At 34.4% G+C, this 15914-nt stretch overlaps 1 protein-coding gene across 1 annotated transcript in view; it reads left to right on the top strand.

The window, feature by feature from the left end:
• Positions 1–15914, top strand: part of ASTN2 (astrotactin 2) — a 1161487-nt gene that overhangs the window by 376425 nt on the left and 769148 nt on the right. Inside the window, 1 exon segment of the mRNA XM_074292901.1 lies at positions 15792–15899. Coding sequence (XP_074149002.1) covers positions 15792–15899 — 108 coding nt within the window.

The raw sequence follows: 15914 nt of genomic DNA, 5'->3' as shown, positions 1-15914 counted from the left end.
TTTATAAGAATAAAAGCCATCCTCTAATTGATAAATGGTCAAAGGATATGAACAGATAACTTTAAGATGATTAAATTAAAACCATTTCTATTCATATGAAAAAATATTCTAAATCACTATTGATCAGAGAAATGCAGATTAAGACAGCTCTGAGGTACCACTATATACTCCTCAGATTGGTTAAGATGACAGGAAAAGATAATGATAAATGTTAGAAGGGATCTGTGAAAACTGGGACACTAAGATATTGTTGGTTGAGTTGTGAATTTATCCAACTATTCTGGAGAGCAATATGGAACTATGCTCAAAGGGCTGCCAAGCTATGAATTCCTTTTGATCTGGCAGTGTCTCTACCGGTCCTGTATCCCAAAGAGATCATAAAAAAGGGAAAAGAACCCACATGTGCAAAAATGTTTTTGGCAGCCTTTTTTGTAGTGGCCAGGAATTAGAAACTGAGTAGATGCCCATCAACTGGGAAATGGCTGATTAAATTGTGGTATGTGAATGCTATGGAATATTATTGTTCTGTAAGAAACAAACAACAGGATGATTTTAGAGAGGCCTGGAGAGACTTACATGAACTCATGCTAAGTGAAGTGAGTAGAACCAAGAGAAAATTGTACATAGCAACAACAAGATTATGTGATTATCAATTCTGATGGACTTGGCTCTTTTCAACAATGAGATGATTCAGGCCAATTCCAATAGACTTGTGATGAAGAGAGTCATCTGCATTCAGAAAGAGAGTATGGGGACAGAAGGTGGATCAAAACAGTATTTTCACCTTTTTTTTATTATGTGCTTGATTTTTGTTTTCTTTCTCTTTCTCATTTTTCCCCTTTTTGATCTGATTTTTGCTGTGCACATTATAATTATGGAAATATATGCAGAAGAATTGTACATATTTAATATACATTGGATTACTTATTGTCTAGGAGAAGGAAGTATTATTATTTAGTTATTATTATTATTAACTTTTAATTGTTGATGTTGCTAAAGAGGGAACCTACTAGATTATGTAATGATCAAATATTAAATGTATATCATATATGTATATAATAATACAGTATATGCAAACAATTTACAGAACTTAAAATGCTATATATGTGATAACTGCTGTTTTTATATGGGTGGCTTTTATTAGAATTTTCTCACAATTGTATCTCCAATTAGTCTGCTTGTTTGAGCAGCTGAATGTATATGAGAAACCTGGAAGGGCTTTCTTGCTTTGTAACAACTGAGTGCTAAGGCAGAGCAGAGGCTCCCTTAAGTTAGATAGGTAGCCCTTCCCCCCTCCCACAATCTTTACCCCCACCTCCACTTCCTACCCTACAAGAGAATAGGATTGCCTTTGTTATCTAATACCTACATTACTTTGGACCCGTCAATTAATATCTTCTAACCATTTTCTTTTCTTTTCTTTTCCTTACTGAGAAATAAAAATCCTTAAAGATTTCTGGAATGATTAATGTCATTAGATATTGATAGAGTATTGGACTTGAAGGTAAGGAAATGAGTTCAAGTTCTGTTTCATTCATTTATGAGTTATGTTTTATATTACATATAAAATAAGAGAATTGACCTAGATCATATCTAATATCCCTTTTAGCTCTAAATCTATTATTATATGAATGACACAACTAAAATCCACTTGACTTTCTACATTCTGCCAGCATAGAAGTATAGCTGTATCTCATTTTTATATAATAGCTGAAAAGTTGCAGGTAATTAAACTTTTTGTAAACTGAAAGCTATTTTAAAAGCACTAAGCGAATAGTCAATTTAATAATAATAGTGCTTTATATCTGTAGACGGCCTTAAATCTTTCAGAGGGCTTTTCTTACACTGTCTTTGTTGATTCTGATAAAACATCTTGTGAGATAAGTAAGCTAGTTATTATTACCCCCATTTTCCAGTTACAAAAAGACTTAGAGGAGTTATGACTTGTCTCAAGATTATACCTATATTTTTAAATCTAGTAACACAGCAATGAACCCTTTTTGAATAGGAAAAGAAATTTTAAATGAATACAAATCACCCTAGCAGTTATTTATTTAGCAAATGTCTGTGAGGTAAGTGTGTGTGTGTGTGTGTGTGTGTGTGTGTGTGTGTGTGTGTGTGTGTATGTGTATAGAATGTATTCAAAGATGAGTTTTCTTTTTAAAAGACCTTCTCAATTTACTGGAATTAGACTTGAAGTCAGAAGACCTATGTCTGATATTTCTATCCATGATTAGTTGTGAGCAAGTTCTGCTAACAGCTTTAATCTTCAATTTCTTCATCTTTAAGATGAGAATAAAAATGTTTGCACTAAATACCACATGGAATTATTGTGAAGGAAAGCTTTGTGAATCTCAAAATGCTATTTAAATGTGAGTACCAAGTACTTCATTGTTACTTATTATTATTATTATTAATTTTAGTCTTTAATTTTGTTAAAGAGGGATACTTCTAATTCTACTGGATTCAGGGTCTCAGGAGAATAGAATAAGGAATGAAATGTAGAGGAAATGCCAAGATTTGTCTGTGTTTATCATACCTGCCCTCTAATATCTCCTTTGGAAAAATAATGTTTTGGGGGTGTAGCTTCGATGGAGGGAAGGCATTGTCCCAGTCTCCATATACTAGAGCAAATTGCTGTTGGAGTAGATTAACAAGATAATAAATCAGCAAGCAGGATAAAAATGATGAGGGAGCAGTGCTCAGGAACATCTGGAGCACCATGGGAGGTTGACTAGATGACCTTCTATTGTTTTCTACCACAGAATAGCAGAGTACATGACTCTGGAAAGGGAGTTTGGGGTTGACAGTTTGGCACTTTTCAAAACATCTCTCACCTTTTTTCAAGCTGTTTTAATGGAACAGCTATGAAGATTAGAGCATTGTGATATCTGGCTATATTCTGCTGTGCTCCCCTTTTCTCAAAGCTATTTAAAACCCAAAACTTATACAAGGAAGGAAAAGAAGAACATAAATAGTAAATTGAATTCCATCTATTTCATTTGGATCAGTGTTAATTACATTTGGCATTTGGAGAGCTCTTTTCATCTGTAAACTTCACAAAGATGTGGGGTGAGAGATGTGAGGAAAGATAGAAAGGCACATACTGATATCTGCTTCTGAGAAACTGAGGCTCAGGGAAGCTAGGCAGTTTTTTTTCCATAAATTTTCCCCTTCTCCCAGAGGTTATTTTTAGTGACAGAATAGGAGAAGTGTATGAATGTTTTTTTCAGCATTCTCCAAAAATTATATATAGGTACCTAGTGCTAGGGGTCAGTTAGTCAGGGATTAGAGAGTCGAATAAAAGAAGGAGGAATTGTTCTTTTAAGTCACATCCAAAGAAAGCCTGTGATTCCTACTTTATCTCAGCCTCTCACCAATATCCAATTTGGGCCATATTATTCTTATGTAATGGTGGGCAGCTAAGCAAGTCAATCATGGCTTCCAAAACTAAAATACGAAAAAGTTTTGAAAGGAACTCTCTAAAAACCTCCATTCTTTTTTCAAAGAGTTCTGATGGTAGTTTTTGTTTGTTTGTTTTGGTGTTTTTGGAGCAGCTTAATAAGAGACAAGTCAGGCCTGACTGTCAAAAAGTTTTATTGAGAAAACTATTTTTCCCTTTCTGGGACTAGTTTTATCTCTAAAATGGTAGTGGAGGCAGTGGGAAATGGAGAATTTATTTGAATTCTAAAAACATTTCCAACTTTAAAATCTATGATCCTGACTCTGTACCAGAAAGCATGCTGGCCCATTGTTTCCATGACAGAATAGGAAAATAGGGTCTGCTTTCTTTTCTTTCCAATTCCCTATGCCTTACTACATTTTACCTGCTCCTATTTTAAGAACAAAGTAGCTCAGAGAAGAGAGTAAGTGATACAAGATATGGAGAAGTAGGAAGAACTCCGAAGAATTGTGTGGTTTAGGAATGGAATAGGATGTTGTGCATTTATAAAATCTTAGGGAATCAAAGAGTACCAAAGATTTAAGGACTTGTTGAAAATAGTCTAGCCCAATGCCCTCATTTTACATACCAAAAAACTGAGATAAAGAGAGGAAACCAGGTTTAATGGGAAGAACATTGGTCGAAAGTCAGATTACCTGAGTTCTAGTTCCATCTCGACTACTAATTCTCTCTCTAACTCTCACCACGTTTCTTCTCTCTGGATCCCAGTTTGCCCAACTCTAACAAAAGATTGGTCTGGAGAGGGAACTCTTAAAAGTTTCTGGGTGATGGATCTCATTGAAATTTAATGAAATCTAAAACTCCTCAGAATGTTTTTAAGTGAGTAATAGAAAATATGAGATCACAAAGAAAACTAAATATATTGAAACAAAATTATTTTTAAAATGTTTACCAATCTAAGTTGTTTTTTTCTAACTCTGAGATTCTATGTTCTAAAGTCCATTTTTAGGTCTTAACATTCAATGTTCTGAATTCCCTTCCAATTCTTACACTGTGCATTCTCAAATATCTTCCAGTCCTGACATTCAGTGTCCCAAGGTCCCTTTCAGCTTTAACATGCTGTATTCTGATGTATCTTTTTAGTTTAGATATTTTATGTTCTCTGGTTCTGTTGTTTTTTCATAAAGATTCTTCCTGGACTAGTACTGTGTGATTTTTTTAACACTGGGCTGAAGGAGCTCAGAGTTACATCTTATGTCACTTTAGGACCAGATCCCTGCCCTTCCAAAATTTCCTGGTTGCTGGCACACTGCATTTCCCAGTGGGAAGGGTTGGAAGGATTTCTATACCCAGTGCTGATACTGGCGCCACATTCCTGAGTCACATATTTCTCTATCCTATGCAGTTCTGGGTAATCTAAAAATGCAATATCGCTGTCACCGGCTCACAGAAGACATCCAGCTTGAATAATTTAACATGTCACTGCCATCCATCATGGCTGTAGGAGCAGGCGCCGGAACAGAGGCACACAGAAGAGGGTTACTCAGGCAGCTGACCGAGCAGCTCTGGGAGTTGGGCTGGGCTACCGCCCACATGGTTACCAATGACTCCCATGGGAGAGGGATGTCCAGCTGGTAACTAAGAAGGTGTGTTAATGCCTTCAGGTCCAGGAAGGTAAAAGTCATTAATAATGTTTCTACAACATCTTCTTTTGGAAAAGATGGTCTACCAAAGTCCCACATTTTGGATTTTGTTTTGTTGTTGTTTTCCATTTATTCACTTAGGTGTAAACCAGATGTCAGAAAAAATTAGGAAGTCAGCATAATTTCTTTTTGAAGTTTTCTCACTTTTCTTTCTGTACCATTTAGTTAGTGAGTATTGATCCCTTATGCTAAATGTTCTTAGTGATTGACACATAAAATCATAGAACCATAGAGCTGAAAGAGACTTTAGAGGTCATTTGTTCATGAAATGATGAATTTAGGGCCCTGTGAGACATTAGAGAGTATCTAGTACAATATCCTTATTTTTAAAATGAGAAATCTGGAGTAAAGTGATTTTTCCAAGGTCACATAAATAATAAATGGCAGAGCCAGAATTTGAATCCATATAGTGACTTCAGACCAGCTCCTTTCCCACTGTACCATGCTGCTTCCCAAACTGCCTTTTTCAGATAGAGAAAAGTGGGCTCAAAGAATCTATGGTGCTTGTGTAAGGAAACACTAAAATAGTGATAAGAGTTCTCATAAGAACAGTCTTTTGTCTCTTAAATACTATGCTCTTTTGATTTTACCAGACTGTTTTTAAGCACCCTAACATTTTAGTAACTTCAAGGGTTATTCTGTCTCTAGAGATTTATTTATGTTCAAAAAGAAAAAAAGTGGATATTCTGTAAAGTCTCTCTAGAAACTCTTAGAATTATTCTACAACTACCAACATACTCTGCCTGATTTTAAGATTGAGTCTGCTTAGGAACTTTCTAATACTGTATATAGTGGATTCTTGGGAAGCAAGATTATATATTCCCTCATAAAAATGATAGTGCTAGAAGGAATCTCAGAGACCATTTACTCTATGTATTTTCCCTTTTAGAAAATTAGAAAACTGAGACCCAGTGAAATTAAGTTTCTTGTAGCTATCCCTAAGTGAGTGATATAGCCTTGCTTTCCTGAAGTCAAGCCATTCATTTTTCCATTCATTGAATCACTTGTTCATGCAAAATACATATAAGATGTATTGTGAACAAAGCATTTAGCAATAGCTGATGACACCAAGTGCCTAGAGCCACTTCCCCCTATGTTTCTAAACAGAGTTGACCTTGGTGATTCAGAACTTAATCTCTATCTTCTGTTCTCTTTTTACCTAGGAGGTATAAGCATGAAGCTGTTTATGTACTCATCTCATTGCTCTGATCAACCCTTTCACAGTGCTATCATGTTCTAGCCATTTGCTATCTTTAGGATCCTAATGGAAATATTCATGGAACCCAATGTAATTAATGACTACAATTTACTGCCCTAAATTATTCACAGGGTATTAAAATGCCAACAAAGGATATTTTTTTAAAACAGCACTCTGAGTCATCTTTGAGTTCATAATTGGTCCTTACCCTTGCGGCTTGCGTCTGTCCACACCTTAGAAACAATCTTATGCCAGCTCCATATTGTTGTGAGGTAATCCCCAGGCATCCAGTGATGTCTTCTCCCAAGGCTCTCAAATCAAGTGAAGATCCCTTTCCCTAGGCTCCATGGAAGATTCAATGCTGCTGGATTTAAAACACTGAGTAACTTTAGGTTTATCAGAATTATTTATAACTACATAGTACCTTAAGGATCATTTTGTCTATACTCAGCATTTTACTGATGAACCCAGAGCAGTGAATTAACTTTCATGGAGCCATCCAGTTAATAAATGGTGGAGCCAGAAGGCAAACTCAAAACTTGATTCCGAATCCATATTGCTTTCAGAAGGATTGGCCATATGAATGGAGTTGATAACTTCCTATGTGGTATGTTTTGATGGTTGTTAGGAAGCTTCCTTTGTCTCAAAACCATCTCTCCCCTACTAATCAACCATGGTCAACGTGAATCCACTACTAGAAATTTATTTCTTTCAGTTAATCATTGATCTTTCTACATTTTATATTAATACATAATATCACAGATACAGATTTGGAGGGGACCTAAAAGATAAATTAATCCAAGACTTTCAGCTTAAATATGAGTAAACCGAATGCCAGGCAGGATTAGGTGATTTGCTTAATATTATAGAGAGTGTCAGAAGCAAGATTTTGGAACATGTTAAATTCGTTTGAATCTACTGATTCCAGAGACAATGCTCTTTTCACAGTACTATACTACCAGACTAAAACAAAATTCACTCAAAATAGGAATATTCTCTCCAAAGCATCTTAGCCCTTTCAGAACTAAAAAGGAACTTAAAGATCACCTATAGATCAAATGAGCCAGGGGAATGTGGAAATCCTGCATGATCTGAAGTGAGAAAACCTGGGCTCAAAACACATCTCTACCATTTTCTTTATGAACTTGGGTAAGTCATATACCCTTTCTAAGTCTTAGTTTTCTCAACTATAAAATTACAAGATTATGCAATTTGATCTGTAATGTCTTTTTCATCTCTAAATTTCTGACTCTAAGATGTAAACTGATTTGGCCACGGAGAGTAATGGAGTCAGTTTTTAAATCCAGATATTCTGATTCCTAGGCTAGTGTAGCTTCTGCTTGGTAGAAAGGAAAGGAATAAACATTTAGTAAATGCCTAAGCACTTTACAAATTTAATTTGATCCTCACAAAACCCCAAAAGATAGGTATTATTATTATCTCCATTTTACCATTGGGGAAACTGAGACAGACAGCCATTAAGTTGATTTACTCAGAATCACATAGCTAGGAAGTATGTGAAGCTATACTTGAATTCAGATCTTCCTGATTCAAGATCCAAGGCTCCACCTACTTGCCATTATTACTATATGCTAGTACACAGACAGCAATGCATTAGACTTAATGAACAGATGACTACCTTCCTTCTTCCTTACCCTTCTCTCACCACCCATTACATACTCTATTTTGATTATATGCAACTATTATTATTGTAGTTTTAAAAACATGGATTGGATCAAGATGTGACTGTTAGATGCCTCTGAGGTCTAGGATCCCTCCCAGCTCTGAGATACTATTCTTTCTATATCCACAAATATGGCATCATTCATTCATTTCCTTGGTGTGATATATATTCCTTCACAACTTTATAAATTATTCCTTTGCTTGCATTTTTCAGTCTAGCTGTATTGTCCTGCCTATTGTTCCATTATACTCCATCTTCCATCTCCATCCCTTTAGAAAAGTTATCCTCATGTTTAAATTTCTCTCCTGACTCACCTTTACTTTTAGAATTCCTGGTTTCCTTAAAAATTCATCTCAGACCTCATCTTCCACATGAAACCTTTTTTTGAGTCCCAAGATGCTTGCAACTCTCTCTCTGTAAAACTGCCTTGTATTCACTTAGCACAACGTAAGTGCTTAATAAATACTTGTTTCTTTTCTCTCTGTGTATATACTCAAAATATGTATACATTAATATAGAAAATACAATCTGTCTTTCTATCTATATTAAATATATGGTGGAGGAAGAAAAGACGCATTTGTGATATAGATAGATATGCACACATATTTTATATATAAATATATATACACAAAGTGAAAAAAGGAAATAAATATTTCTTTTATATATATATACACACACATATATGTGTACATATAGTACATATTTTTGTATACATATACATATACATAAACAATATATGTATGTATATGTATACACACACAAAGTGAGGTCAGGAAACAAGCATGTATTTATATATGTTTGTGTATACACACACGTATATAGATAGATATAGATATACACATACACATACATATATACACACATATCTATCTATCTATCTATCTATATGTATATATATATATCCAAAGTGTATATACATACACACATATATATATATATATGTGTGTGTGTGTGTGTGTGTGTGTGTGTGTTTTCATGATTTCCCTCCCCCCATTAAAATATAAGCTACATAAGGACAAGTACTGTTTGACTATTATTTTTGTATTTCTAAAGATAAGCAGACTCTAGGAATATTTGAGCTGAATGAACAGTGGATTTAGAGTTTAAGTATCTGGTTTGTAATGATAGCTCTGTTTTATTTTATTTGTGGGATCTTGGACAAGTCACTTTATCTGAGCTGCAATTTCATTAATATAATGAGGTGGTATGACATGATGGCCTCTAATATCCATTTCAGGTATAAATTTAGGGTACCATGAACTGTAATTCCATAAGCATTCATTATTTGTTTGATTGATTTATTCATTTTTCTTTTCATTCATGATCTTTCTGAACTCTATATTCCAAGATTTTGTGATTAACAAGCATTCACAGAGTGCCTCAATGTCACATTGCCACAAGCATCATGATAACTATTTATTAAATGTCTCTCACATGCAAATCACTCAACTCATTTCAGGGGTAACAAAAATAGAGTGGCCTAGTGGATAGAGAGATTACTTATAGTCAGGAAGATGAGGATTTAAATTTGATCTTTGATACTTGTGATCATGAGCAAATCACTTAACTTCTCTGAGACTTTGTTGCTTTTCCTGTAAGTTGTGGATACTATTTCACGTCATTCCTGTATCACAAAGACTACTTTGAAGGTCGAATTAAAAAAAATTCATGTAGCAATTTTAGATTATATCAATCTGTGAGAATTTTGAGTTTAAGCCAGTGATGAGAATAAACCTAGCCAAAGTGAAGAACATTCATTTGTAGTGTGACTGCAAGGAGATGAATCTTTTGCCCACTCTAACTCCTGGATATCTTCTACTAAATCACATAATTTGAGGCAAGAATACCTACTGTGGTAAAATCACAAATCCTTAAAATATTGAGGAACGTCGAATGTCTATTGTAGGAAAGACTTAGAGTTCAGGACTCAAGTAGAAGCAAAGTTATCAGGCCTTTTGGATATTGAAGGCATTTTGGACTTTAATTCATCTGTAAATGTCACTGGACTCTATAACACATTCTTCTATTAGCACCTTCATGAAAAGTGGTTTATTGGCTGTTTTCCAATCTGTCAGTTAAGCTTAAAGCAGCTGCTCTCAGGAAGAAGTCATAATGAGTGAGTTCTGATGGGCAGAATGAAGAAATAGATTCTGAACTGAAGCACTACTGCCAGTGCCTGGATGATGTTACCTGAATGTGAGATTCTGAGTTTTAGCATTATGTGGGAGAATAAGATTGACTTGAATTGCCACTTTTTCTTCCTTCTTAACACTGTCCTCAATTGGAGCTTGCTTGAAATAGCAAAGCATATCAAAATAAACATCATATTTTCCCCTGTCTTCAAGAAATTTGCAGTGCCTTAGAGGCAACTTCATTTTTATTAAGTAGAATATGTTAAATGGTACCATCAGTAAGATCATGAGATATACTAAAAGGGGCTTTTGGTTTGTGATGGCAGCAGATGGAGGGAATCAAAAGCATTTCATGATAGAAGTTGGTCCAAGTCCTTAAGGAAAGGTAGGATAATGAACAAGAAATAGATCCTATGAAGCATTATTCTAAGAATATGCAATATCACTAGGTATAAGAATAGGTTCCAGAGATTCTAAGTAGACCTGTTTGTTTTGAATTATTAACAGAAATATAGTGGGGGGGGAACTAAAAATTATAGTTTGACCTTAGATTTGAGAAGAGGAGGAAGGTGGGCTTTTAATTCTAGGCTGTAGAGTTTAAACTTTATTTATTAGTCAATGGATAATATTAAAGGATGTTGAATGGAGGTTGAGTGAATTTACTTAAAACATTTTAAAAATAATTTGAATGTTTATAACATCTCATCCATTCCCATGCTAAGCATAATGATCCCTACCCTCAAGGAGCTTAATTTTGGTTAAGTATAGTGATAAGATAATGAAGAGTGGGTAAGACAGTGGGTGGAGGGGTGGTACACTAATACTTATAACATCTCACTGCAATCCCACATTAAAATAGTCATTCACCTAATATCATAAAAAATAAATAAATAAATAACACAAGAAAAATAGAGATGCTTGTTCAGAAATACAGGGCAGTGGGATGAGAGAAGAATGTGACCAACTGTTTCTCCCTTACCTGGTAGCTCAAAGGAACCCTCTTTACTCAAAAATGGTAAGGAAAGAAATTGAAAGGTGAACAGGTCATATTTCTTGTATATGCACTCATGTCCACTTTAGAAACTCTGAATCAGCAGGTTTTTTTTTTCCATTTCCCAGCCAATAACACATTTTATTAATTATATAGTACCTGATATCTGAGGTAACTGCTCCAATCTTACAGTTAATCAAGGTACCTGTAAAGAACCTCTCAAGATGTCCCTTGAGCAATCCCACCTCAGAATAGTCATTCACCAAATATCAGGGAAAAAAAATAATCACAATAAAACAATGCACACTCAATATTTCAAGGATTTGTGATTTACAGTTTATTGATAATCATAAGTACAGTTATATTATGTAATAGATAATTAATTACATGTAAATTTATACTTCTAAAATTTACAAAGCAATTTACAAACATTGCCTCATTTAAATCTTATAACAACCCTATGGGATGTACTCTATTTTGTAGATGAGAAAACTGAGGTTCAGAAAGGTTAAATGAGTTGTATTGGTTCACAGAACTAATGAATGAGACTTGAACCTGTGTTTTTTGGAATTGCTAGTTCACAACACCATTCACTAAACTATGTTACTGCCTAAGTGGAGTTTTTAAAAATGTGTTTGCTTTTGTCACAACAACCCTATCAAACAAGTAAAGGTAAAGGTTAGTCTACCTATTTTACATCAATGAAATCTTAAACCCATTTAAGTTAAATAATTCACCCAGTTCAAAAGGTAACTCAGTGCTCTTGCTATTATGCCAAATGAGGATCTGAGGTTGAAATGGCCAGAATCGAATTTTCATCTCATCCCCTCAGTTCTTCTGGGCTGGGGTCTCTGTTCAAGTCTCCCCTCACTAGTAAAGGCACACGATCCTTCTGTCCTTTTCCTCAGAGTACCAGACAGGGGATAAAAAACTGACAAGACCAGAAGAAGGGAAGTGTAACTGCTTCCACTTTTGCCTCTTCTTTTCCTCTGCCAAGAATGGTGATGCTTGCACTATAACCTAGATGAACAAAAGGGTTTTTTTTAAAACAGTAAAATATTTTAATGGTAGTTTAAAAGGCCCTGCTGATCTCCAGAGTCCTCTCCTTTCCTGTCATTTGCAAAAGCTCCAGTAGTTTTGTGCCAGCTATTTCAGACAAAAGTCTTATAAACTTTAAAAGAGAGAATCTGGCCGAGTTTGTGCTTGTCCTGGATCTCTGATGCTGTGAGAATTTTGGGGCCTGGGATTTGGAAAGTCTTTGCATATGATAGTGGAAGTCTCACTGGATAAAGACAGAAAAACTGGGGCAGAATCCCATTTCTCATACTTAGCAGCTTTGTGATTGTGGGTAAGGCCCCTTGCCTCTTAGCCTCCATTTATATATCCCCCAAATAAGTATAATGCTATTGTCCCTAATTATATCACTGAATTGTGTGTGATGAATATCAAATGAAAAAAAAAAAAGAATATAAAAGTGTTTTTCAAGTCTGCAAAGGAAGAAAACAAACATTTGTTAATTTCTTGCTATATGTCAGATATTGTACCAAGTGCTTTGTAACTATTATCTTATTTGATCCTCTCAATCACCCTGGGAGGTAGGCTATTGTGATCCTCATTTTACAGTTAAAGAAATGGATGCAAACAGAGATAAGTGATTATCTCAAGATCATTCATTGTCTGAGGTTATTGTCACTTTAGTGGTTACTGCTCCAACCTTACATTTAACCATGGTACCTGTAAAGGACCTCTCAAGATGTCTCCTGAGCAATCCCACCTCTTAAGAGTCAATCAGTTCATATCAGGAAAAAAAAAAAAAAACACAAGAAAAACAGAGTTGTCTGCTCAGAAACACATGACCGTCAGGTAAGGAGAGAGAAAAATGTGATAAACTGTTCCTCCTCTACCTGGATAGCTCAAAGGAACCCTCTTCACTCAAAAATGATATTGAAAGGTGAGCAGGTCATACTTCTTGTATGTGCACTCAGTTCCAGTTTAGAAACTTTGAGTCAGCAGGTTTTTTTTTTCATTTCCCAGACAATAAGACACTTTATCATTTATATAGTACCAACTTCTGAGTCATTCATGTCCAGAAAATAGCTGGTAGGACTAGAAGAAGTCAGAAAATATCTCGACATGCTCTAAGGACTAAAATCAGACATATATTCCAACTTTTCAGGTGTGGAAATTTCTTTGTAAAACTTAAAAATGACAGAAATATGCATTATTTTAGTTACAATAGCCATTGCATATGTACACATATACGGGGCCATTAAAATTTCAACTCATATCATTTCTTCAGTACCCTATTGAGCCTGAATGTGGAAGAGGGAAAAAAGACTTGAGATTTGGAGTTACTTAAGGATACATTAAGGATAGAGTAAGAGAGAGGCATATACTATATTAGGAAAATCAGGATACAGGTGGAACTTGAGGAGAGCAATTCAATGAAGTTTGTGTTTACCAGACATCTCGTGGATCTTTATTTATGACAAATGAAGAGTAGGAGTCAGCTTATGCTCATTTCTATCTTCTATGGTAGCTAATTTGATGTGTATGTGTGTGTGGGGGGGTGTTATTAATTTTCTGATATATGTGAGTACCAATTTTTATTTAAATTAAATGTATATGATTTCTGGTTCAACTTACTTTAAGAGTATAAATTATGCATTAAAAAATAACAGGAAAAAACATAAGACATTTAGAAGGAGATATGAGTATCAATTTCATTACTACCTTGTTAAATTTATCATATGCTTTCAAAAACAAACTGTATTTGTTCATAATTTCACATACTATCTTCTTTATTGTTCACTTTATACAGTACAGATTATTTCTTGACATTACATCCACAATAAAAGAAGAAATTTATTTTGTAAAAATGATATAATGAAATAAATAAGTGATATAATAAAATGACATAATGAAGGGAGAGTCAGATTTAGAATCTGAGGATCTCAGTTCGAATCCAAACTTTGAGTATAACCTTTGAACAAACCATTTTTGTTTTTTGAACCTTTTTATTTATCAAAGGTAAAAAGAGATATTTGGATTTGTAAATGTCTGAGATCAATTTAGTTCCAAAATGTGTGAATAATACCTTGCCTAGAGGACATTTAATCTATCTCTCTACCCCCTAAATTTCTCCTCATTTTATTATTGAGGTAAGTGAGGAGGGGTTAAGTGACTTTTTGAAAGTCACATATATCTTGAATCACAGATAGAGTTTAAACCTAGCTCCTTTGAACCAGGGCTAATGTTCTTTCTGTTGTATAGCACAGAAAAGGATCTAAGGTTTTAGGTACAGTACAGTATTCTGCCCAGAAACTTGCATATTTAGCTTCAATAAGAGTAATGATACATTATTTACTAAATGATAGACACTCATTTAAAATACCATAACTATAGACTCACAGACTATTAAAATTGAAAATCTTAGAAATGATCTAATCTAAAAATTTAATATTTTTCAAATTAGCTAATTAGAAAGTGACTTATTTATCATATAACAGAATAAAAGAGCAGGTCCTACAACCTGAGTTCCCTTAATCCCACTTCAGTATTTTGCTTAGAGAGTATCTTGGACAGTTAACAATTACTCTTAGCTATGAAGAACACCTTCTTGTAGTATGTGGTTAACATTCTTCTCCAATATCCTGGCTGCTAACAATCTCAGCCATCTTTTATGAGATGGCACAGATCTAGTCACAGAATCTTATGAAAAAAATACAAGTAAAGATTACAGTGGAGTTGTATCTGTTTAGAATAATAAACTCATACTGTTTTATGCTATACATATGTTCCCAACAATTTGGATGAAAATTGAATTTTGTAAATAAAATTCCATTTAAATTCAATTAAAATATTTTAAGTGCTTCTTAGGTACAAGAATTTGCTCTCTCTCTCTTTCTCTCTCTCTCTCTGTATATATATATATATATATGTATATCTGAGGATTCAATTCTAGGGATAGATCAATAGTTAGACAGATAGACAGAATAACAAATAAATGGATAGCTACATAGAATAGAACCAGTCTTAATCCTCTAGAAGCCTACAGTCTAATAAGGGGGGATTAGGAAAAGCAGATTTGTCAGTTTACAATATGTTAACAGAAAAAAATATATAAAACAATTTGGGGAGAGACTTCTACATTAATTAGATATGGTAAATTATTTTAAAATATCTAACATTTTTTTAATTAATTTTTTCTCTATATTTCACAATGTAAGGCATATCTAGGAGACCCAAATTTTAGTCTGGGCTTTGCCTTTGACTAACTGTATAACTATGGAAAAGCTGAGTCACATAGGATGATAGATTTAAACCTGAACAGGAGTTTATTGAGATTATCTGGTTCAATACCCTCAATCTGCAAGTCTTGGTCTCATTTTCATATTTAATGAAATTATGAGAATAGGCTATGCGATCTCTAAGATCTCTTCTAGCACAGATATTCTATATCATAAATGTTCTCCCAGGTCTAACAGTGTATGTTCAATGTTAAAAACATTTTGTATTCTAAGGATTCATCCAATTCCATTAGATGATGTTCCTATATTGAATAAGCTGGTTAAAAGATAAAAGAAGTTAAATCCATGTCTCCAGGGGTTTAAATGAAAAACTTGCCACGTTTACAGATGTCCAAGAAGGTGGTTCTAATGTTTTCTAATTTTCTTATAGGAGGAATAGGTTTTGGAAGAACCAAAGGAAACTCAGGCTCTGAGGCAGATGATGAGACACAGCTGACCTTCTACACAGAGCAATATCGGAGCAGGCGTCGAAGCAAAGGTAAGCTTTCTCCTC

Source organism: Sminthopsis crassicaudata, chromosome 2 (assembly GCF_048593235.1).
Source record: "Sminthopsis crassicaudata isolate SCR6 chromosome 2, ASM4859323v1, whole genome shotgun sequence".
NCBI classification, from domain to species: domain Eukaryota; kingdom Metazoa; phylum Chordata; class Mammalia; order Dasyuromorphia; family Dasyuridae; genus Sminthopsis; species Sminthopsis crassicaudata.
The sequence above is the reverse complement of the archived record's forward strand: the minus strand, read 5'-3'. Positions and strand labels throughout refer to the sequence as shown.